At 51.1% G+C, this 24,250-nt stretch overlaps 5 protein-coding genes across 5 annotated transcripts; 1 reads left to right on the plus strand and 4 right to left on the minus strand.

Moving 5' to 3' along the window:
- Positions 1-265: 265 nt before the first annotated feature.
- FPOAC1_013879 (uncharacterized protein) lies at positions 266-1,383 on the plus strand (the record flags this gene model as incomplete). Its single annotated transcript, XM_044858219.1, has 3 exons — positions 266-425; positions 474-638; positions 902-1,383. 3 exons carry the CDS (start codon positions 266-268, stop codon positions 1,381-1,383), a joined length of 807 nt encoding a protein of 268 aa, XP_044700675.1.
- A 4,569-nt stretch (positions 1,384-5,952) lies between these two features.
- On the minus strand, positions 5,953-6,555 carry FPOAC1_013880 (uncharacterized protein; the record flags this gene model as incomplete). Its single annotated transcript, XM_044858220.1, has 1 exon — positions 5,953-6,555. The coding sequence occupies one exon, from the start codon at positions 6,553-6,555 to the stop codon at positions 5,953-5,955; it is 603 nt and encodes a 200-aa protein (XP_044700676.1).
- A 2,032-nt stretch (positions 6,556-8,587) lies between these two features.
- On the minus strand, positions 8,588-12,606 carry FPOAC1_013881 (uncharacterized protein; the record flags this gene model as incomplete). Its single annotated transcript, XM_044858221.1, has 3 exons — positions 8,588-9,517; positions 9,578-10,012; positions 10,060-12,606. 3 exons carry the CDS (start codon positions 12,604-12,606, stop codon positions 8,588-8,590), a joined length of 3,912 nt encoding a protein of 1,303 aa, XP_044700677.1.
- A 2,121-nt stretch (positions 12,607-14,727) lies between these two features.
- On the minus strand, positions 14,728-18,152 carry FPOAC1_013882 (uncharacterized protein; the record flags this gene model as incomplete). The annotated part of the gene is made up of 2 exons (XM_044858222.1): positions 14,728-16,632; positions 16,689-18,152. 2 exons carry the CDS (start codon positions 18,150-18,152, stop codon positions 14,728-14,730), a joined length of 3,369 nt encoding a protein of 1,122 aa, XP_044700678.1.
- A 1,035-nt stretch (positions 18,153-19,187) lies between these two features.
- On the minus strand, positions 19,188-23,469 carry FPOAC1_013883 (uncharacterized protein; the record flags this gene model as incomplete). Its single annotated transcript, XM_044858223.1, has 3 exons — positions 19,188-20,864; positions 20,914-22,866; positions 22,915-23,469. 3 exons carry the CDS (start codon positions 23,467-23,469, stop codon positions 19,188-19,190), a joined length of 4,185 nt encoding a protein of 1,394 aa, XP_044700679.1.
- Positions 23,470-24,250: the final 781 nt, after the last annotated feature.

Raw genomic sequence — 24,250 nt, forward strand, 5'->3', positions numbered from 1 at the left:
TGGCCGTTACGTAGACCAGAGTGCATTCTAGATAATTCCCACGCAGGCCTTGTGTGGACTCCCAGCAGCTCTTCTATCACGAAACCTGACACCTAAGGACAATTAATTCTAATAGCCTCAACTTGTATTGACCTTACTGCGCATAGAGTCGCAGTCTATCAGCTGCTTTCTTCATACGATCCCTTCAACACGTACAACAAGATACGACGCTACCGATTTCCCGTCCTCAACAGATATGGACTCATCCGTTGTGTCAAATACAGTCATGCCTTTGAACAAGCGCATGTTAGAGCAACGATCCTACATGGACTGTCTTTCGGAGTTGGTTCATTCGTCCGAATGTTTATCGTCCAAAGGCTACATTACAGCTCTTTTGTCAGATGCCGACCTTGAGAAGAAGAGACGTTGTGCCCGGTGCAACTCATGTAGGTGATTTTTATCCACTCTCATGAACCGCGACCTGACCCATCCAGTACTTTCCAAGAAACAGAGACCACCTCGATCAAAGCCACTTCCCAAGCAAGATCCTACGAATTCGGATCCTCCATCCCTATTTGCAAGTAATGTCCCGGACGAGATCGATTCCCTTGGACTGGAAAGATTGCAGTTGGAAGAAACACGGGCACCGGTGATGCGCTGTAGGTTCCATGATGGAAAAAAAGTCAATAAGGTTATAATTCTCACCCTTTCTAGTCTAGATGTAGTTCGCTGATAATAATGACAGAGATGGACTTGTTGTGGCGAGCATTTGATGGGACCTCCTTGCAAGCAAGAAGAGAAACATCAGCCCGAAGAACGTACCCTCAAAGAGATATCCACTCGTTGGCAGTACTCCGAAACGCCATCGTCAACGACAAGGATCACTCGCAAAGCTGTCGTGATCGACTGTGAATGGGTACAGCGGCATCCGGCGATTGCGAGTTGATACGACTAACACTTATCGACTACTTTTCTAATCATGTTTTGATCGATAAACTCGTTTGGCCTGATGTCCTGATGAGCCATTTGAACACCAAGTGGTCGGGAGTAACGTGGAAGCTGTTATACGAAGCACGAAAGGAAAAGAGGTGCATATTAGGCTGGAAAAATGCCCGAGCTTTGATATGGAAATACGTGAGTGCAGAAACGATTGTCATCGGACATGGTGCAAATTCAGATCTCTCTTCATTGCGATGGATCCATCCTCGAATTATCGATACGCTTATCGTCGAGAGGAACAATTCTGATGAAACAACCGGGCTTTCACTGAAGAAACTGGCTGAGAAGCGATTGCAGAGAATTATACAGAAAGGGAAAGGTCACGATAGCCTTGAGGATGCAACTGCCACACGAGACTTGGTCCACTGGAATGTCGCGAGAATGCTCGAAGGAGGGTCAAGTTAAGCATAGTCAGATCCATAGAAGTATCTGTTGGATGTTGAGGGTTCACCCTGTCACAGACCAAGACCGGACCTGCCTACCCTAGAGCTACAAGTGGATTAGATCACGTGGCGATACGTTATCGCTGAGACTTTAGTTCACCGACTAGATAGATCCTAAACGTTGCTCCTTGAGAAAAACTTTTCACAACAGCGAGAACGAATTTTTAAAACAACAGCCACAAACCGTGCTCAAACGCTTCTTCGACGGGTTGATTGAATAGCCTGGAGTCTAGCGCATCGCTCAGTGCGTTTTTAGACTGTCATGGCGACCTCTTTGCCCCAAGAAGGGGCATGGCCCGCCGAATTCCGCAAGCATGCCATGCAACTCGGTAAATACCTCAAGGACACCCTCCTGTACATCGAACGCGCGAAAGACCAACCTGTTCCCTATGATCTGGCCAGGACTATGGCTATGGGCGCACTGTCCCTTGTTAACAAGATCAACAACATCCCAGATGTCAGCACCGTACACGACGCGCTCCGGATGGAGAGAACGGAAGCAAAGATCGCAGCGGAAAGCACGATGCAGGCTCTAGACGAAATCAAGATGGAACTTAAACAAGAACAGCCGGGCCCACCACACCATAGCAGCTAGCAGACCGGTATACAAGTGCGGCTCCGTATAGCCCATCGGGCGTGGCTTAATACCAAGTGCCGCGCAGAAGCATAGTAGCGAATTCGTATATACATTTCCACCGACGTGAGTTTTGATCGAAGCCACGATAAATCGGAAGACAGCTCGGTCTAGTGCATCCTGCAGCGGGCTAGTCAAACCTTCACCCCCCTGCTCGCCGTCATCACTATCATCGTCATCCTGATATTCGTCCTCATCTCCATCTTCGACTTCGTCTTCATCTTCGTCTTCGTCTTCGTCTTTGTCTTTGTCTCCGTCTTTATCCTTAGCTTGTCTCTCTCTGCCGCTAAAGAACCCGCTGTCGTGACTGCTTGGAGCCCTGTCCCTCTCGAGCTCTTCAGCAACATCGCGCAACAAGCTCCACTGCTCATCCGTAAAGCGAACGGCCCAGCGTTCAAACGCTTCTTTCCGCCCAATGCGATATGCCTTCCAGCAGAAGCTTAAGTAACGGTGACCGACAGACGTATACTGGCTCATCGATTCTTCCTTGCCTTTGCAACCAAACGGCACGCCGCTCGGTGTTACTGATGAAATGCTGTTAAGCCACTGTAACGTCTCGGTCGGCACGCTATAGAGCCGCCAGCAGCAACGTTCTACCTCACGATCAAAGCTCTGTCCAAACCGGCCAAGCAATAGTCGCTCGCGGGCTGCTTCCTCGTCTTCTTGCCTCCCAGTTGACCTGCCTGTTGCTGGCCTTGCCCGTATCCACTGGGCTGCATCGTGAATGTTGATCAAGTTCCGGGAGCCAAAGTGTCGTACCCAACCTAGCCTCTTGACCCACGGCGAGTCACGGTCGATCTCTTCCTCCAAGTCACCCTTCCGTAGTCGTACGGCATCTTCCTCTTCCAATCGAGCCTGACTTATAGCAATAAGCTCATCCATAGCACTCCGACTGGTAGTATCAGCTGTATCAGCTATATCGGACGGGCCATTACTGTCGCTGTCATCTCGAACGATCCAGTAGCGTGCATGCTTTCCTCCTATCCACGTCTGTAGCCGCACCTTAATCCACGGTTCCTCTGCTATATCGTGCCCTGCCTCTCGCCGATGACGGACGATACTATCGCGTGCAATAGTAAGATACATACCTGGGCATTTGAGTTAACTCATGAGTTTCGACCCCCCCTAACTCAATCATATGAGTTTCGATCTGATCATGACTCACTCATGAGTTAAACTCAGACTCATGAGTCAACTCATATAATTTCGTCATGTGACACCGCCCACTTCCTCGATGCATCGTTAGTCGTGAGAACGTACTCTAATGAACTTATTGAGTAAAATTGTGAACCGTCAAAAATCACCACACTACTCTGTATCACTAATTTCTGTATCTACATTGCCATTAACACCGTCCGGGTCGCACACTAGTCCTAGTCCACCGTCCCGACTCGCTACAATATGCCCATTCCGTATCCAATTGCCGAGACACTCAACTTCTTCTATTCGCTCGCACGTTATCGACAGCCGGTCCCATGACGCAGTCCTACGCGCGCCGGAGAAGGTCCTTTCAGGCTCTGCTGATTGAGGGTTTATCGAGAGTATATCGATGGGCCATACGGCTAAGGCGTGGAAATTGCCGTCGTTGTTCAGTGCGACACCACCACTCTAGAGGTTCGCAATCAATCTTGATAGCTGGAGTATTGATAAATGCCTCTAGGTTATCACTGTCTGTTGACACAGCCGTCTCGACCTCCATCTCCTGCAGCAAAAGCTGTAGCTGCGAAGGCGGCTTCCCTGGCGCGACTGGAGTATCTTCTGGAGTAGTTACAATGTCTCCATCTATATCATTGACGCTGTTGCTGATATTGTATTCCTCCTCTCATACCTGTCGGACACCCGCAATCGCCGGATTGATACATGCACTCTTCCAGTTCTTATCCAAGTATGCTTTCCGACAGCGTGGATCGAGAAGAAGAGCGGCGACGTAAACGGGAGCCTCTTCAGACATGGTGTAGTATTTATTGAGTACAAACCATCCCATTTCGATAGAATGAAGCATGCGACTATCATGGAATTCCGGGGTCGAGTAGTGTATCTAACAAATCAGCGACTATCATATCTTGAACCGAGGTAGACATCGGGTACCTTCGCTTTCTCGAAGTGGCTGAGAAGACCATCCATCAGCCGCAGTGTACTGCAAATGCTCGCTTTATCGCCTTCTGTTATCAGCGTTGCCTCAGTAAAAGGCTGGAGAAAAGCATGGGTTTTCGATAGTATATCCCAGTCAGCGCCCGTTAGAAGATTAGTGAGGCCAATGTCCTTGTCATGGTCTACCATAAACTGGACGATCTGTACCTTCTTATCGAGGGCAACACTGATGGTTTTATACCATGAGGACCATCGCGTTGTGTTGTCGATGCCGAGACTGCGATTCACAGCTTCGCGCCAGTCATCGCTGTGAATCGGGGAGTTACGAAGCCAGACTGCAAGATGGTGGAGCTTCCGGAGAGCACCAATACCTTCCCACCCACTAAATTCTACTCTGCGAGCATTTCTGTCTCTTTGCTGTCTCCCATGGTTCTCTTCCAGTGTTTGATCCACCGGAATATCTGATGCAGGAGGCGCACTCTCACCGAGGGCAGCAGAGAAAGTCTCGACAGATTGTGCACCAGCGACATCGCCGGTGGCATGAAGAGCAGCTTTTAGAGCTTCTTTCGAGCGCGCGAGAAGGAAAGCTTGAAGGGAAAGGTTAATAATATGGCCGAAACAGCGGATACGGCGGCGGACAGGGTCGAAGATAATCTAGGCGGAACTTAGCTGGGACAGGAAAAAAGTCACCGCATAGCCTTTCACTTACTTCTCGCTCGTTAAAAAGCTTTTCTGATAAGGCCTCTAGGCAAGTATTGTTGGAGGTTGCATTATCTCCGGTATGATATCCCACGCGTCGAATCCCAAAGCGCTTCAGGACATCAGCAATCAGACCGGCCTGAGACTTACCCGAGTGGTCTTTTGGGCATTCTAGCAGCCCTAGGAGCGCCTTTCGCCGAAAGGCTTTCGGAGCCCGTAGTCCTTATCGACCCATTGTCCACATACTGCTAGCATACCATGCCGATGTGGCGATGTCCAGAGGTCAGATGAGATGTGAATCATCGAAACGGCAGACCGAAGGGATTGGGCCAAATGATCGGCGTATAACTCATAGTTCGCTGAAATATAGCGCATTACTGTACGTCGGGAAGTGATTAGGCTATCCTCGATAGCAGGATTGCATGCTAGGGCCAGGTCCTTTAGCTCATCCCACTCAACCATCGAAAAGGCCACCCTGCGACGCGTAACAAGGCCGATGATAGCGTCGACATAGGCCTGCCGATTGAAGGCATTCCGTAATGCTGCCGCGGATGGCGTGGTGGATGAGGTGATATACGTGCCGAGAGATTGCTGGGATCGATTCTGCCGGCTGGAGAGCCCGATCAGATACGGGTGGTGATTTCTTATGTGACGCCGCGCATTGCCCTTATAGCCATCCCTCCATGGGCTCGCCTTGCAGTACAAGCAAACATATAAAGCGCGAGGCTTTGCCTTCTCTCTGGTGAAAAATCTCTCAACATCGATGAAGTCGGGATTAGAAGAGGGTGTGCTGGGCACAGAAGATGATTCCGATACCATAGCGATGGCTTAATGGTATAGGTAATGAATTCAAGAGAGAGAAAGTCTGTTGGCCATCGCCATTGTAGCTGCGGAACTTGTATTGAAGCTTCCGAACGGATGAGTATGAGCCATTGGCCGCTTTTCAACAAAGTAAATTTGCAACAAGCTAACTTAACTTAGTTAGACTAAATCAAGGGTTGAAATAGTGGGGATGCCGGCGTGAGTTTCATGAGTTAACTCATGAGTCAGCGGCGATAACTCAGACTCAACTCATATGAGTTTTGTGAGTTTGAGTTATGAGTTAACTCAAATGCCCAGGTATGAGCCTAGCCTTTTAACCCACGACGAGTCACGGTCCATATCTTCCTTCAAGTCACCCTTCCGTAGTCGTACGGCATCTTCCTCTTCTAATCGAGCCTGACTTGCAGCAATGAGCTCATCCATAGCACTCCGACTTGTAGCATCAGCTGCATTAGCTGTATCGGACGGGCCGTTGCTGTCGCTGTCGTCTCGAACGATCCAGTAGCGCGCGTGATTTCTCCCTCCCATCCACGTCTGTAGCCGCACGTTAGTCCATCGCTCCTCTGCTGCTCCATGCCCTGCCTCTCGCCAATGACGGACAACATTATCTCGTGCTTTAGTGCGATATCGGCATGCGCGACAGCTGTACCCCTCTGAGATAGCAAGATGTTCAATTGCCTGACTGTTATCTTCGGGTGTTGCAGTAAGCATCGGGTCAGCTACCTCAAGCGTGCCGTAGTAGTCTTTGATGTCCTTGAGCACTTGGCCCTTCATTTGATGAACATATCGGAAGTGTGACTCAATGCCGGCGCCGGGACGGATAGCTGCTTGACAGAGCCGGCAGATAAGTATCTGATACTCCTGATTGAGCTGTATGATATCCTCCATTGCTGCTTTATGTCACCTCTTTCGTCTTGGTGATAGAAAGTAAAGAGAGAAGCAGTCTTGTTGTTTTCCTTTATTGACTGAAGTCCCCTTTCTTATGCGTTACGCTAACCCCAAGCTGACGCTAGCTAACCCCAAGTGTGGGGTTGGGGTTATTTTCAGCCAATCAGCTACTCGGCTTCGACCAAAGCGATTTGGACCAAATTTTACTACCCGCAACCCCATTTTGGTGGCCGATTTGATCCAAATCGTCTGTGAATAGTACCTAGGGTGCCGTAACGCTTTCGCACGTGAAATTGGCCAGTTTCCAGTGACCCTCCAGCCAGACAGTATGTTCTTCTTAGTCATTCCAACTCGGCGAGCCTTGGCGTAGGCCCTGATGAAATTGACCTTGTCCATCGGAGCGGAATCAGTCAACGAGGCGAACCTTTCCAACTCTCGTCGATATGCAGCCTTCAACGCGTTGAATACTCCATTGTCCAGTGGCTGGAGTCCATGAGAGCAGTGTGCTGGTAGATAGCAGCAATAAACGTTGTTCAGAAAGCATGTGGCCATCCATTCATCCTTCTATCACTCAGCACTGATCTTGAGGTGGGGAAAATGAAGAACATACAGTTGCATGGCTTCCATGACCATCTAAAATGATCAGTCTCGCGTCTGACTCGTCAGCAGGTGTTGTCTGGGGCAGATAGACTCTTTCAAGCCATTCAATGCCTATGTGGTCATCAGTCCACCCGTTGGGCGATGTTATGTAATACCAGTCTGCTATCTGCTTGAACTCCTCAAGAAACCATTGTTTCTGCAGTTCTTTTCCCTTGAAGATTATGCCAGGAACTAAAGCGCGACCGTCAGAAGTGACAGCTTCGATGAATGAAGTCCAATTTCGAGTTTGTGGTCCTTTGAGAAAGGCCTTGCGCTTCGGGTCCGCGCTTCCAACGACCAGGCTATCTAGACCTGAACCCAGAGGGTTAGTCGGCCAAAATTCAAGAATTGACAAGGAATAGAGGTGAATGCTTGCCGAAACCAGTCATAATACCGCCTTTATCAACGTTGACGGTGTTTTCAGGCTTGATCCAGCCATACTGGCCATCCCGGATATCAAAGTACCAATGAACCGCTTTAGGTGTGAAAGAGTCGAACCTCTTGGCTTCTTGGCGTCTACCCATCTTGATCTTTAGGTCTGCACGGCGATTGATAAATTTATTCACCCAGTTGCGTCCTAAGTCGAGATGTTCGCCCTGCTGTCTTAGCAGGCCCATGACGCAAGCGCGGATTTGACTATGGGACGGAGCATAGCCCAAGGACTCCTGACGGAGAATCCAGAAAGCCAGTCTATCCTCTTGTCTCCTGGACAGCCGTCGATGAGGGTGTATCTGCTTTTTCACGGCCCCGCGGCCGTGAAGTCTGTCGATTAGAGTCCTTCGGGGCACTCCCCGTCTATGAGCGGCTTGAGGAGGTGAAAAGCCATTGTCAGTGACATCTAATATGGCCTCTACCATGTCGTCCTCTGTGTATTTCCATCGAAGTCGTGACCTAGGAATTTTTATGTCGTTGTCAAAGATAAAGACCAAAAAACAAGGCAAAGAGTAGTGAGGAATTTAGTGATTAAACTAACGACATTTCCATAGCACAGCACGCATAGATCGCGCACCCCGCACAGCCTTATAAGGTCAGAATCATAACATCCAATCATCTTTATGATCAATAGAGGTAATTTCTTTTGAGTAGCTATCCATTTAGGCTGACTTTTATGTAAGTGAAGTTGGTGAGTTTTGGTGGAGCTTTTTTTATTTTGCCTGGCGAAAGAGGGGTGGTGCCGAAAGAGGGGTTGTGGATGGTAAGGACTTAACGCGGTTTGTTAGCAATCAAGACCACGTTTTGGGCTTTTGTAGCAAGTATGCATATATCATGCAGCTTGTTACCAAAGTGATACGTGCGCCCCTTCCAAGTCAAACAGAATCAATTTCGTAGGTCGTTACTAGGAACTGGGAAAGGGCTGCTTGGAACCAAGAAGATAATTATGCCTGCCCCCGCTTTAAGAGAACTTCATCACTAGCACACGACCTGATCGACAGCCGATAGCGACAGTTGATCCAGCAACAGCGGTTTCCACCCCTCGATAGTCCGGAGGTAGCCAAAGCATCTCCTTTCCATCTTGAACAATCCATGCACCGCTGGTGCTTATGCCCCAGCCAGAATGGCGAACACCCCGTAAGGTTATTTCAGTCGACCTATCATCAACGGCAGGCGGTAGAGCCGGGTGATATAGGTTTAGGAGTCCAATGTCGGTATAGAGGAGAGAATTTGTCCTTGGATCAAATGAAAGGTGATATAACACTCTGCTAACGCTAAGCGTCTGCAGGCACGCGCCCGTGGCTGCGTCCCAGATCTTGACTGTGTTATCATCTGAGCCAGATGCAAGACGCTGGCCATCTGCTGAGAACACCACCGAGCTCACCCAATCGCCATGGCCCTCGAGAGTCTGCTCGCATGCGCCCGTGGCCGCGTCCCAGATCTTGACTGTGTTATCACCTGAGCCAGATGCAAGACGCTGGCCATCTGCCGAGAACACCACCGACATCACCGAATCGCCATGGCCCTCGAGCGTCTGCTCGCATACGCCCGTGGCCGCGTCCCAGATCTTGACTGTGTTATCACCTGAGCCAGATGCAAGACGCTGGCCATCTGCCGAGAACACCACCGACCTCACCCAATAGCCATGGCCCTCGAGCGTCTGCTCACATGTGCCCGTGGCCGCGTCCCAGATCTTGACTGTGTTATCACCTGAGCCAGATGCAAGACGCTGGCCATCTGCCGAGAACACCACCGACCTCACCCAATCGCCATGGCCCTCGAGAGTCTGCTCGCATGCGCCCGTGGCCGCGTCCCAGATCTTGACTGTGTTATCACCTGAGCCAGATGCAAGACGCTGGCCATCTGCCGAGAACACCACCGACGTCACGGACTAGCCATGGCCCTCGAGAGTCTGCTCGCATGCGCCCGTGGCCGCGTCCCAGATCTTGACTGTGTTATCACCTGAGCCAGATGCAAGACGCTGGCCATCTGCCGAGAACACCACCGACCTCACCCAATCGCCATGGCCCTCGAGGGTCTGCTCGCATACGCCCGTGGCCGCGTCCCAGATCTTGACTGTCTTATCATCTGAGCCAGATGCAAGACGCTGGCCATCTGCCGAGAACACCACCGACGTCACCGAATCGCCATGGCCCTCAAGCGTCTTCTCGTAAGCGTTCCAATCTGCCTCCATTCTTGGCTTCAATACCATCCAATCCGGCTCCTCCTTCTTAAAGAGCTCTCTGGTGAGACTGTGTTCAGGACTGAACACGAGTGCGGACGCATAAGCCTGCAATGGAGCAATCTCGATGGCGCGAGCATGAGAAAGAATGAATCGGCGCGCATCTCGAAGTAGTTCTGTCAGTTTCTGCGCTCCCGCGATTTTCTATAACCTTGTTAGACGGCTTCCAATATACATCTAGAGCAGCTTACCACTAAAGCCTCGAGCTTGTGTACCGCCTTGGTTCCCTCCGATATGCTTCGTAGCAGACCAAGACATTCCAGCCAATACAAGTACTTCTTCTGGATGAATACATGGACGTTGCCGTTATCCCGTAGAATGTCGTTGACTTCTGCGACATCTGAGTCGTGAAGATGGTCAACCCAGTAGACGCATGAATATCGAATTGGGGATAATGGGTCGGGATTAGTCGGTGAGACCTGATCAATGGAGAATCCTGGCGTGTTGAGACTGTAGATGTTTCGTCGAAGAGTTTCCGACAGGACCCCTAGCGACCTCGAGAAGAGGGCATAGTGCTGGTGCGCAATGCCAGAAGGTAGGATTTGTTTTGACGCGTTCTTGAGCAGGAAATCTTTGGCTGATTGATGCACAAAGTAGATGACGCCGTTTCGAAGAGTCAGAAAAGAACCACAGGAATCGATGATTTCTTCCAACTCATCCTGGTCGAGATCTTCGAGCGACTGGGCAAGAGCCTTTAACTCGTCTAGGGTGATGGGTCGGTATACGACCGAAGCAAGAGCGAGGATCTCTTTGCAACGATCTGCATCTTTCGAATCGCTCATATGTTCCACCATTCGCTTATAGAGAGGATCAAGACCTGGGGGGAATGACTTCAATGTGTCGAGCGTATGGCGTTTTCGGACCTTGGGATCTGCTAGCTCTTGACAGACCAAAGCGACCCAAAGAAAGGTGCCATCGGCATTGCCAACCAAGTGACGTTGAACAGCGTCTCCTGTTTCCTTGTCGTATTTCTTAAGACCTGCCAGTCGGTTCACCTTGTATCCGATGTAGTTATTGACAGCTTTGGAGATTGAGTCCTTGTTCAACTCAAGGCGCAGCCTGACTTTCTGCTCCAAATTGTCCAGTTTCTCCTCAATGTCCGGCCAGTTACGGCTAGAGACGATCCACTTGACGCGGGAAGGTTTAGTGATGAAGTCGAGAAGCTGATGGCGATTTGTCTTGCATTCATCGAGGGCATCAACAATCAGGATCGCACCATCCACGCCCGGGTCATTAAGCATGGCCGTGAGGATCTTGGATAAGGCTTCCCAGGCATTCCCGTCCTCGAAAAGCTGCTTGCCCGCATGGTCGTGTTTCTTCCGAACATGCGAGATGAGCGACGGCTGTTGGACGACTAGAAGGTAGATCAGACCGCGCAGCACGGCCGTCGCATTACTCAGTCGTGCCTCGGTGGCCTGGCAGAAGAAATAAGACAGGCGATTGCCGGGTTCCTTCTCCAGCTCGTCGATGATACCACATAGCAGCATCGTCTTGCCCTTACCGGGGTCACCTTTGATCCAGAGCAACTGGCTCTGCGGATTATCACGCCATTGCTGGAAGTCGTCGTTATCGAGGATCCAGCGGTAAGAGTCCCTGAGCAGGCCGCCCTTTGTATCTTGGATGCGTGTCTTGTCGTCGCGAGGGTCAGTCTCGCGCAAGTCTTTCATGCATTGCTTGTCCCCATCATCTTGCACTGAACTTAGTTTATAAGGGTTGGGAACGTCGACGACGGGTAGCACCGCCACTAGTTCCCTTGTGTATGCAGCCGCGGCAGCCGCGGCATATCTCTGCCATTCCTTGTTCTTGTGAGAGTCCGAGTAGTCGCAGATTCCCCGAATCGGTAGGCAAGGGAGGATATCCATCAGACCGGCAGCCTCCATCTCAAAACAGATGGCGTCCAGCTGTCGAGCGATGTTGTCTCGTTGGATGCCGTTCCTCATGACTTGGTTCCCTGAAGCGATCGTTCCATAGTGAATCACCGGGTTATCCGTGCTCCGCCTGTTTCGTGGTACCAGCTTCGAACGGTCGCATCCATCGCAACTAGGTGATGGCGAGGTATGCTCATACGTCGAGGAGAAGAGGCGGTCCGCTGTAGTCGGGCGGCGGTACGGGGAGTCTTCGTCGAACTTTTCCTCTAATATGAGTAGGATTCGGCTGCTGTCTCGTTCATGCCTTGCTTGTAGGGACGACACGGCCGTGCCAAGCAGGTGATGCGGGCTCTTCGGGATCGCAGTGCGTTGGATCTGTCCGTCTCCGATAGTCTTCCCTAGATCGTACTGCACCACCCTCGTCCCGACAACGACGTCGCCCAAACGCATGTCGACCTTGCCCGGCACCCCGCCTCCGATTCCCACCATCAAACCAAGGCGGATCGATGGGAAGGTACGGATGAGGTGGGTCAGCACGCTCGCCGCGTTGTTCGTTCCGTACTGGCCTATCGGCAAACACGCAATGACGATGTTGTGGCCCTGTATGCCGCCGAGCGTGTAGGTATTCGTGTCGTTTGTGTGTCTGGGCAGGTCTTCGTGGATGTCATCTAGCATGGCGCGAGCTGCGGCCATCTCTATGGGCAGCGCACAGATCCAAGCGATTGTATACTGGTTGTTCGAGGCGGGCGACCCGTTTCGCGAGTCGTAAACCCCATCTTCTGGGTCGTCATGTGCGGTCTTGCGTCGCTTCGGAGGGTGAGAGGAGCTTGCCGTAGCATGGCCTTCGTGCCAAGGTCGTCTCCCATTCATCTCGGCGAGATGTCCATCTGGTTATGATTCACAGGCGCGACTCTCCTCCGAGTGTCAGTAGGGGTAGAGGTCGCGGAATGACTGAACTGAATAGCGTCAGTGAAAGGCGATCGTCACAGCATAATTTGTTTTGGCCGATTCGGGGAGACGGCTAAGCGCGCGTTAGGCATCCGTGGATGGTGTCGCTGTCAGACCCATGCACGCACTGCCACCGTTTGTGAGATTTGCGTGCGGTGAGGCCTCAGCAGCTGAGAAGGACCCTTGTAGCAAGGCGCAGCCTGCGAGTCCAATAGGATTGCCGAACGATGGGATGTGCAGCTGCGCCTAGCTCAATCGCAGGGCTCTGCCGCGTTGGAAGTGGAAAAAGCAATGCAAAGCAGGCGAGAGCAGGCTGGCACGGCTTGGAGTTGATATGTGCACAGCCGGCTGTCAGATCACGCGCGTGGGGCAGCTTGCCCTGGTCAGCCACCACTCACGTGCGTCTCAAGGCAGTTTGCCAAAGAAGCCGTGCTAGAAGTTAACGTTAACTCAGATTTCTACAATATTGAGCACTTGCACCTTCCTCTCCAACAATAACTCTCGTTTATAAACGAAGCCCCATATCTCGTTCTTGAGTAAATATCCACACTGTGTACACACTTGTCTGATATGAAAAGCGCGCGCCTCGATGTATTTACCTGATTAATGTTAGCGACAGTACTTATGACTCGCACTGTCGACCTGGCTCCATTCCCCCACATTCGCAGGCAGCAGCGGTACTTCTAAGTACTTCATTCGTTAAGCCAGAAATTGCTTACGCACCCATAAGGCGGCCAAATTCTGACAGAACATCTGCTTATGAGGTAGAGCCATGTACCCAGGTTGCCCCACCCTAGACTTACAGGGAGCATGTTTTTTTTTGGACCTTCCGGTCCAAGTGCTCATAATTGAACATCAATTGGCGGCTCGGGGGGTACTGGTATATTCCGATTTTTACGATCTGCAGTCCTTGTTCGCCGAACCTTGAAGCCGCGAATAATCTATATCCATTAGCCTGGCATTGGGCGCCTTACTAGATGATTGGAACTGAGGAATGATCGAATGATAGCTACTTGATGCATCCGGTAACCCTAGTTCTATTATGAATGGTCCAAGCGAATGCCTTGTCACTAAACCTTCTACTACGCACTGCCGCTCATGGGAGGACAGCCCGGAGCATATGTCCGCTATCGCCCGTACCCACTCTGATATGGTCAAAGTTGGACCGCACGGGGGTAAAACAGTAGGGTTGCCGTAGGCTAGGTCATGAGGCGAAATAGACCTTTTGAGATGATCTTCTATTACTGTATGACCTCAGTAGACGTACCAGTGCCTATAGTCTGATAGATAAATTAAGTGATCCTAATTACACCAGAAGTGCTAGTGTAGTTGTCGTGGATTTGAACCTTGGCTGCAGGTGTAAACTTGGAGAATGATTGCTCCTTTACCTGTCACGATCCCTGTCCCAGCGTCACGTGTACTCCACCTTTTTCACCAATCATCCATAGGCTCACCCGACACATCGTGAGCCCTCCACACCAACTACCCTGTAGCTCACCCAACATGTAGTGAGCCTTTTGCCAAAGCTCACTCCCTGCATCGTGAGCCTTCCCCTAAGGCTCACTCCCACCTCAGTGAGCCCTCATGTATATATACATTCGCTTAGCACTAGATAGTACGATGGCCTACCAGCTATCAACAAAACTTCTTTACCTGAATACGCCTGACCCGCTCTATTCACTATTAAGAGACGTGACACTTCGCAACGCTCAGTGACAACGCCCTACGACTCTGCCAACATAAACCAGTACGGACTAGTTTATCCCTTGGGAACCTTCACCCGTCACACCAAGGCTATATATTTCTATAGTAAGACTCTAGGGTAAGATACTTATATAGTAAGACTACTTAAAAAAAATTAAAAAAAAAGATTCTTATAAAACCTTAGCTTCTTTATTTATACTATTCACTTAACTATATTATGCTAGTTATTTACTATTTATTCTCTGCTTAGCTAAGATATAAAGTATAATTGTATTTAATCAATTATTATTACGTTTAGTTATACTATAAATAACAGCAATACTTCTCCTTCCCTTCTCCCTACTCAAACTCTCCCAGTAAAAGAGCAGCTACACAGTTGGCATTTACACATCGACTACCGCCTAGAGAGGCACCTTTACCAAGCCACAACATGTATTCCTGGCATGTCTTAAATGACTTGTTGAAATGCTTTAAGAACCATTTAGTACGGCCTGGCCGACTAAATGCGCCAAAGCATAGAGGCATTACCATATCTGGGTATTGGCATGAGTTGTCCCCTTCGTACTCTGGATCCGCAGCTCGGCAGATCTCTTGCGGCTGGTAACACTTCCAGCACACAGCGTGCCGGTCCATCCATTCCTTCTTCTTGCTCTGGCAGTCTCGAAGTGCTTTTTGCTTAGCTCGAATCCAATCAAAACGTCGAGCACAAGCTGTTACGGTATGCTCAAACGATTTTCCTTCTACGCGGCAATAGAGACAGCAGCCTTTCATTGTCTCAAGATCTCTTTCATACCGGCTCAATTCTTCATCACGTACTTGGTCCTGATGGAGCACCTCGGCAGGTCCAGTAAAGATCATCTCACTAACGGCAACGTCACCGCTGCCGTTGTCCCCGTCCTGTCCGGCTTCAGTCTCATCACGTAGGGGCCGTGGTAGATGGAACTCTAGGGTAGGCGGTCGGCATTGCACGTGATGCTCGGGACAAACGCTACAGAGCTCATCGCCCTCCATGCACCACCGCCAGTCAGGTTTGCTATCAAGGAATTGGCTCAAGACCCCGCGCGAGCAGTATTCCTGCAAAAGATACAGTTGCATGGCCTCTTTGTCTGCTGCTACAGGTCGACCTAACTGCGGCTGCCAGGCTGCACTAAGTAAAACGATCGACTCGGCTACTTCGCCATCCCGACCCGCTCTACCTGACTCCTGAGAGAAATCCGTCAGAAGGCTCGGGGCATCGACGTGAATGACCAATCGAATATGAGGGTAGTCAAACCCAGGACCCAGCGCTGACGTCGCCACGATGATGGGCGAATCGGCTGCCGTTAGCCATCGCTCTATGATCGCCATCTTCTCTTCTTCTGTGCCGGACTCGGCTGTGTAGGACGGACAGCCGAGCATGTCAGCAAGCTCTGCCACGAGATCCTTCGTCGGGCAGTATATAATGACCCGGTCCCGCTCGCTCTTGAACAGGTCTGTCCGGGTCCAGCAAGACTGTGCAAGACAAGCTGCCTGCTCACATAGATTGCCTAGCCCACGTTCTTGCTGGACGATGTATCGGATGTTAGGACGATTTGTTGACTCTCTGACGATATGCGGCCGCACGAGCTTATTGTGCTCGAAGAAAAGCTCTTGATAGATTGGTGGTAGTGTCGCTGTCAGCCAGACAGTCTGTGTACGAATCTGCCGTACGTGCCATGCTAGCTGCGACATACTTCGTCGGTAACAGCTTGCTGTGATCGTGAGATGGCATTCATCGATCACGATCCGATCTAGACACTGTCTACCAGACAGTCGATTGGCATACTCTAGGAACGCCTCTGTACAAGCTGCCTCGGCCGATACAACAACGATGGGGGCTGATTTCTTCGAGCCTGGGCGCCAGATATGGTGCTTTAGCGCGACTTTATCAAGACGCCCGAGCATATTACCACGTAAGGCTACAGTGGGAAGGATCAGGATGGTTGTTTCAGCTCCCGCCAGTGTGGCTCCGACCATGAATACCAATGTCTTCCCCGAACCCGTTGCAAGAACGACGATGACCTGCTCAGGTGCACGTGGACCCATGGTCGCCAGCATGGCATCCCGCTGACCAGGGCGACGCAACTGTAGCTCTGGGTCGTTATGCAGCCTACGGGCGGCCGCGATGATTCCATCTTCTTTGGCAGCCGGCCGTCGTCCTGCTTCTGGAAGCACACGAAGTCGAACAGGATGAGCTGGGCAGTCCAGGTGAGTGCCGATAGATTGCTGTTGAAGTTCCCTGGTTCGCGCCATGTGCACCGCTTGTGCTGCCCGTTATCCACCCGGCGCGTCAGAGCCTTCGTCCGGCTGAGCATAGCACAGAAGCTCAAGATGGCAGACCGGAATGGCCTGCTTCCGACAGTCTGGCAGATGAGCGAGATGTAAAATTTGCGGATGGTGTGCTTCAGCTCGGCGTCACACTCATCATAGTCCCTGGTAGCTATACCTTCCTTCTTATCGCAACTTGGCGCCCCCCTCCCCTTTGCCGCCTTTTCTCGCCTCCGCAACGCACCGATGACATCCTCCATGGCTTGTCGTTGCAGAGGGGTTGTTTCGATTATGTCCTGCGGCACTGCATGGCTTTCACCCTCTCTTGTGAAATGGCCATCCACACGATATACCACCCGGTAATAGTATGCCAACAGCTGCTTTGTGATCCGGAAATAGGAGGTAAGGGATGACTCGTTCTTAAAGCTGCGGAATTTGCTGGCTTTTGCACTGCTCATATGGCTATCGTCGCTGCGGAAATTGCTTAGTCTCTTCGCACGCTGCTGCGTCATCTTACGATCGGGTGATTTGTCGCTGCATAGCTTATATGCATCTCTGAGTGTACTCTCGGCTGCGGCAAGAATACGCCTGAGATCTATATCCGTGTCAACTGCGCCGCCTTCTTCTTCTCCATCATCGTCATCGTCATCGTCATCGTCATCGTCATCGTCATCGTCATCGTCATCGTCATCGTCATCGTCATCATCATCACCATCGCCGCCGCCGCCGCCGCCGTCGTCGTCATCATCGTCCCCGCTTCGTGGTAATGCATATGACGACATGATCTCGGTATCGCGGAGACCCTGCAGGTGCGTAGGGAACCCGGTATGGACAAGCCAGGGTACCCGATCAGCCCGTGACGCCTCGACGTCTTGCACAATCTCGGCCTCCTTATCTAGGTCGCGCGAGGCCTGGATAATGTCAGCCTTTAGGTCTTCAAACAGCTTTCCCTCCTCCTGTGACGTGGACGCCATGATGGACAGGCCCGACCCTGCCAGCGCTCCTCCCGTTAGTGGCAGAGATGGGTCTTCTTCGACCAGAAAATAGTCGATAAGGCCCTTAGCCGTGAAGTATGTCTGGAGCTTGCATGCCCTCCAGAGAGGCATAGCGTTCGTATGCTCCGAGGCCTTCCTCCCGTGAACCGGCATGTGATCGTACATCTTCCTAGCCCGCCGCGTGCAATAGTCACATTGGACTTCCGTGCAGGTGCAGATGTAGCCTTCGTACATGGTAAGACCCTCTATAGGCCGGCATGGCCTTTTTCTATCGGCCCTCCACTGCCGCAATGCCTCAACTGGGCGCAGTTCGTAGCTCAAAAACCGCTCGATCGTCAGTCGCAGTTCGTCACCTTTCATCCGGTGCGGCTCGGCCCGCAAGTGACTCCTCCAGCTTGTTTGTTTCGGAACCAGGCATGTTCCGCAGAGGCGGCAGACTATGACCTGGTGATCGGCGTTGTAATGGAAGCTATCAAGACCCATAGTAGGTAGTACTATTACTATAAGATGATGTATTTTTATTGATCTAGGAACAATGAATAAAATGGGGAGCCTGAATCCATATCTATTATATTCTTACATATAACTATATGTTTATTGTAACTTTCTCTCCTTTTTCTTCTTATCTCTCTTAGAAGTTAGTCTTCATTCACTGTAAGTTGCCTTTGAAGAACACTGAGGGCTATTCTCTCTAAAAGCGCGCGTCAAAGACGCGCTGTTCGCGTGGAATTCCGTAATCAAACTTTAATTATATTACATAGTTATATTGTTACGATCTGAGCGGCTACGTCACGTGTACCCCACACTCACTTCCCACTACCCCACAATTTCCCCATCACCATATCCAATCAATAAAGGACCGACACTTGCAGGACCGACGGCGCTCCAGGACCGCGTCGCTCCAGGACCGACGACGACCTCAAACATCGTCGCTCCCACCACAACACCAGTAGTATATATACATTCGCTTAGCGCTAGATAGTACGATGGCCTACCAGCTATCAATAAAACTTCCTTACCTGAATACGCCTTACCCGCTCTATTCGCTATTAGGAGACGTGACACTTCGCAACTGCTCAGTGACAACGCCCTACGACTCTGCCAACATAAACCAGTACGGACTAGTTTATCCCTTGGGAACCTTCACCCGTCACATATATTACATACGTTGCAAAGCTTTGAGCTACCACCTCAAACACGATAAGAACCATCCAGGGTTATGACCAGAGCACCAATGAGATGGTAAAGCGCCCCTGCTATCGCTGAAAGTGGAGTCGCGGCAGTTTCGTCAAGTACCCACTTTCAAGTGAAAGAGGAAAACAGGGGTGATGGCCCAATCAAGACGCGTAAACGTCCTTTTTCACTTGAATTTGGAGCTGGAATAATGATGTATAGGGTTGGGATTATTTTCAACCAATCAGTAATACGACAACGCTTCAAACGATATTGACTTCAATCGCCTGCGAATAGTGCTTAGGGCTGCTTCTGACTAAAAAGATAATTATGCCTGCCTCTGCTCTAAGAGAATTTCAACACTAACACACGACCTGAATCATAGCCGATAGCGACCGTTGATCTATCAATAGCGGGCATGCCCCCTCGATAGCCCGGAGGCAGCCAAAGCATCTTCTTTCCATCTTCAACAATCCATTCGCCATCCGCGCTTATACCCCATCCAGAATGGCTAACACGCGGTAATGTTATCTCAGTCGACCGATCATTAATGGCGGGCGGCAGAGCCGGGTGATCCAGATTTAGAAGTCCAATATCGGTAGAGAGGAGAGCATTTGACGTTGGATCAAATGAAAGGTGATATAATACTCTCCCAACGTCAAGCGTCTGCTTGCATGCGCCCGTGGCCGCGTCCCAGATCTTGACTGTCTTATCATCTGAGCCAGATGCAATACGCTGGCCATCTGCCGAGAACACCACCGACCTCACCCAATTGCGATGGCCCTCAAGCGTCTGCTTGCATGCGCCCGTGGCCGCGTCCCAGATCTTGACTGTCTTATCATCTGAGCCAGATGCAATACGCTGGCCATCTGCCGAGAACACCACCGACCTCACCCAATTGCGATGGCCCTCAAGCGTCTGCTTGCATGCGCCCGTGGCCACGTCCCAGATCTTGACTGTCTTATCACCTGGGCCAGATGCAATACGCTGGCCATCTGCCGAGAACACCACCGACGTCACCCAATGGCGATGGCCCTCGAGGGTTTGCTTGCATGCGCCCGTGGCCGCGTCCCAGATCTTGACTGTCTTATCACCTGAGCCAGATGCAATACGCTGGCCATCTGCCGAGAACACCACCGACGTCACCCAATTGCCATGGCCCTCGAGGGTTTGCTTGCATGCGCCCGTGGCCGCGTCCCAGATCTTGACTGTCCCATCACGTGAGCCAGATGCAATACGCTGGCCATCTGCCGAGAACACCACCGACGTCACCCAATCGCCATGGCCCTCGAGGGTTTGCTCGCATGCGCCCGTGGCTGCGTCCCAGATCTTGACTGTCTTATCACCTGAGCCAGATGCAAGGCGCTGGCCATCTGCCGAGAACACCACCGACGTCACCCAATTGCCATGGCCCTCGAGGGTTTGCTTGCATACGCCCGTGGCCGCGTCCCAGATCTTGGCTGTCTTATCATCTGAGCCAGATGCAAGACGCTGGCCATCTGCCGAGAACACCACCGAGCTCACCGAATCGCCATGGCCCTCGAGGGTTTGCTTGCATACGCCCGTGGCCGCGTCCCAGATCTTGACTGTGCTATCAACTGAGCCAGATGCAAGACGCTGGCCATCTGCCGAGAACACCACCGACGTCACCCAATTGCCATGGCCCTCGAGGGTTTGCTTGCATGCTCCCGTGGCCGCGTCCCAGATCTTGACTGTCTTATCATCTGAGCCAGATGCAATACGCTGGCCATCTGCCGAGAACACCACCGACGTCACCGAATCGCCATGGCCCTCAAGCGTCTTCTCGTAAGCGTTCCAATCTGCCTCCATTCTTGGCTTCAATACCATCCAATCCGGCTCCTCCTTCTTAAAGAGCTCTCTGGTGAGACTGTGTTCAGGACTGAACACGAGTGCGGACGCATAAGCCTGCAATGGAGCAATCTCGATGGCGCGAGCATGAGAAAGAATGAATCGGCGCGCATCTTCCACCAGACTGTGTAGGCCTGGAACTGCTGTATTGGTCTGTTGAAGTGTCAAAACTATCTCTATAAGTATTATTCAATGGACTTACTATGATCCCCTTGAGCATCTGTACTGCTTTTACTCCTTGCGACATTTGGTCTTGTAGGCCGAGAGCCTCCAGCCAATACAGGAACCTATTGCGGATGAACCCGGAAATGGCCTCATCGTCCGATTGATTCCTTTTTCCTTTGGTCTTTTCAAGGTGGTCCACCCAGTGCAGGCAGGAATAGCGAAGATGAGATAACGGGTCAGGTTTCGGGCACGAAATCTCGGTGCGAAGTTCTCCTGGGAATTCTAGATTGTAAATATTGCGAGTGAGTGTCATCAAAGCGTCCAATGATCGCCGGAATATGAGGTAGTGTTGATCTTGGATGCCGGAAGGGAAGATATCGCTCTTGGCTCTGTCAGTGAGGAAATCCTGGGCCGATTGATGCACGAAATCGACAATATCCTCTTGAAGAGTCAGAAATGAGCCACACTCTCCAATAACCTCTTTTAACTCCTTGTCATCGAAGTTCTTGGTCTCTGTCACGAGAGTTCGCAGTTCGTCCAATGAGATGGAGCGGTATGTGATACAGACCGTAGCAAGAATTTTCCGGCATATATCTCCATCTTCCGATCTGAAAACTTGTTCCAGCATACGCTGGTAGAGTTCGTCAAGTCCCCCGGGTATAGACTTCAGCTTGGTAATGGTATTCCGGGGTTTGACCTCGGGACGTGCCAACTCTTTGCACACCAGGGCCACCCAGAGAAAGGTGTCGTTGGCCTTGCTTAGCAGCCCGTTGCGCACATCATCCTTTAATTCTGGGGTGTATGGCTTTTGTTCTGCCAGCTGTTTAACCTTGTCTTCGATAAACATCCTCACGGCTTGAGATATAGAATCCTTGTTCAGCTCAAGCGGTACCCTAACGTCCTTGGAGCCTCGAAACTGTACCTCAATTAACGGCCAGTTGCGACTAGACACGACCCATTTGGAGGAGTAGTCACGGGACGCCTCGAGAATAAAATCAATGAGATCTTCCCTGCTATCGTCTGAGCACTCATCTAGAGCATCAACAACAAAGACAGCCTCTCGTAAGCAAGGGTCCTTGAGCATGTCGAGAAAGATCATTTTTAGAGACTCGAATGCATAGCCGTCTTCAAAGAGCTTCCTGCCTTGGCTGTCGTACTTAGATCGGACCAAAGAAGTCAGCTGCGGCTGCCTGTGACAGAGAAGCCATAAAAGGCCACGGAGCACGGATACAGCACTCCTGAGCTCGGTATGTGTGGCTTGGCAGAAGTAAAACGACAACACCTGGGACTCGTTCTTCTGGAGATGGTCAATGATACCGCATAGAAGCATCGTCTTCCCCTTCCCCGGGTCGCCTTTGATCCATAACAATCGGCTCTCTGGATCATTCCGGAATAGCCGAAAATCGTCATGGTCGAGAATCCAGCGGTACGAATCCTCGAGCAGGCCGCCTTTTCTCTTCTTGATCTCCTTCTCGTGGACTACGGGGTTGACAATGAATAGATCTTGGAGGCATTTCTGGTCGTTCTTATCGTGATGGATCTGGCGCACCACCTGGGTCTGGTCTTGGATGACCGATTCTACTGCCTTAACGCCTAGGCGTACATGGCCAAGCATGTTGTCGATCTTCCGAAGCCGAGATTTGAGCTCTTCGGAGTTGTGCTGCTCCATGTCGTCTCGTAAGGAAGCCTCGGCTTTCTTTATCGAGTCGACCTTGCCCTGCCAATTGTTTCTTTTGAAGACATCCCCGATTATGACGGCAGCCCAGTGTTTATTGTACAAGACTACACTCTGCATTTGGTATAGCAGCAGCTTCTTGTAGAGCTCGATGGTGTGGCCCCTAAGAAGACTTTGTAACCCGACGAGGGAATCATCAACCTTGCCCGGGTCGAGCAAGAGTTGTGCCAACTCCCAGTACCATTCAACTCGCTCCAGGACGTATGTGACTCCGTCGAGGTTGATGCCTGATTCAGTGAGTGGGTTTGCAACGAGCTATAGACTATTAACAAGGGCGAACGCAATAAGGATAGCATTTCTCACATCCATCAGTGTCGTGATACCTAGCCAGGCGACAGCAGCGGTTGGCTCGCTCTTCACAGCTATTGACACAAAGTCTTTGACACTGTTGACTGGTTGAAGCGCTTTGTTGAATTTCTCTTTGATCCTTGCCTCTTTCTCGGTTTTATCTAGCCCTTGTCCGACCAGCGTCTTCATTTGAGCTTGTCTGGCTTCTGCATTCTTTGCGATGCTATTTATGAGGTTCCTATCGGCCGAAGGATCTGCGTCTCCCGCAGCAAGCTGGGCGGAAAGGATCTTCTCGTACGCGTCGACAGTGTCAGGTTCGTCGCCCTTAACTTTTTCATAGGCCTCGTTCCAGATCTGTCTTCTTATATCTTCGATGTCAGCCGGGATGCGCTGCACAGCCGGGCGATTGGGTATGATGGAAGTCGGCTGGGTAAGTTTTGGATCGGGCTCGGGCTGAGTCGGGGTTAGTCGAGAGGCGTTCGAGGACGTTGGCCGTGAAATCTTGATGTCGGGCGCTGGCACAAGCCGGCGGCGCCTGAATAGTGAGAGCATATCACATAAGCATGGCATAGTGGCGAGGGATGTACAGTTGTCGCCGCCGTTGCTGCCGCTGCTACCCTGCACGTTCAAGGTTTCAGGCGCACTGCCGAAGTATTTCGGGGACCGATACAGAGGTCTAATTTATATTCAATACTGTAGAAAAGATAGCGAAAAAAAGAGCTCAGTCTCGCTGTATAATCGAGTCCACAATGCTTTGAGGGATATCTGACCTATATTTATGCTGCGACTCACGCCCTGTACTTACCCTGCATATGCACCCCTCGCCTTACCTTTACCAACCCCACAAAGCATGCTGACATTTGCTTTCGTCCCGACACCCTGGTTGGGCTTGGCTTGGCTCTCTGTATTGAACCTTTTTTTTTCTTCTCTTTTTTGCGGCAAGCACGAGGGATGGCCGACATCGTCATGCTCACACACGACAATCAACGGCACAAAATCATTTGTCAGTGAAGTGGGCTCCCGCCTGGGACATCGTTCGTTCAAAGACAGACTGGTCTACGTGGAAGTGATGCGGTTCCGAAAAATGACAATTCATCCCTGCCTGTCGTCGATTGCGGCCCAAGAGACTGGCTAAGAATTATTCGAAAGGTACCGGCCGACAGGTGCACCGCCGAAATATTTCGGATCGCTTGAGATAAGCAGTCGTGGACACTGACGGAACGTGCCTAGCTTCGGTCTAACTTGAATGATCTGCGTGGTCTTGACCGCTTTGTGTCCACATCGGCCGCTAGTCACTTTTAGCTTTGTCGTTAGCTCACATGACATGACCGCGAAGCACACCATGTGTACT

The sequence above is a fragment of the Fusarium poae genome (genome assembly GCF_019609905.1).
Source record: "Fusarium poae strain DAOMC 252244 chromosome Unknown contig_4, whole genome shotgun sequence".
In the NCBI taxonomy this organism is placed as follows: domain Eukaryota; kingdom Fungi; phylum Ascomycota; class Sordariomycetes; order Hypocreales; family Nectriaceae; genus Fusarium; species Fusarium poae.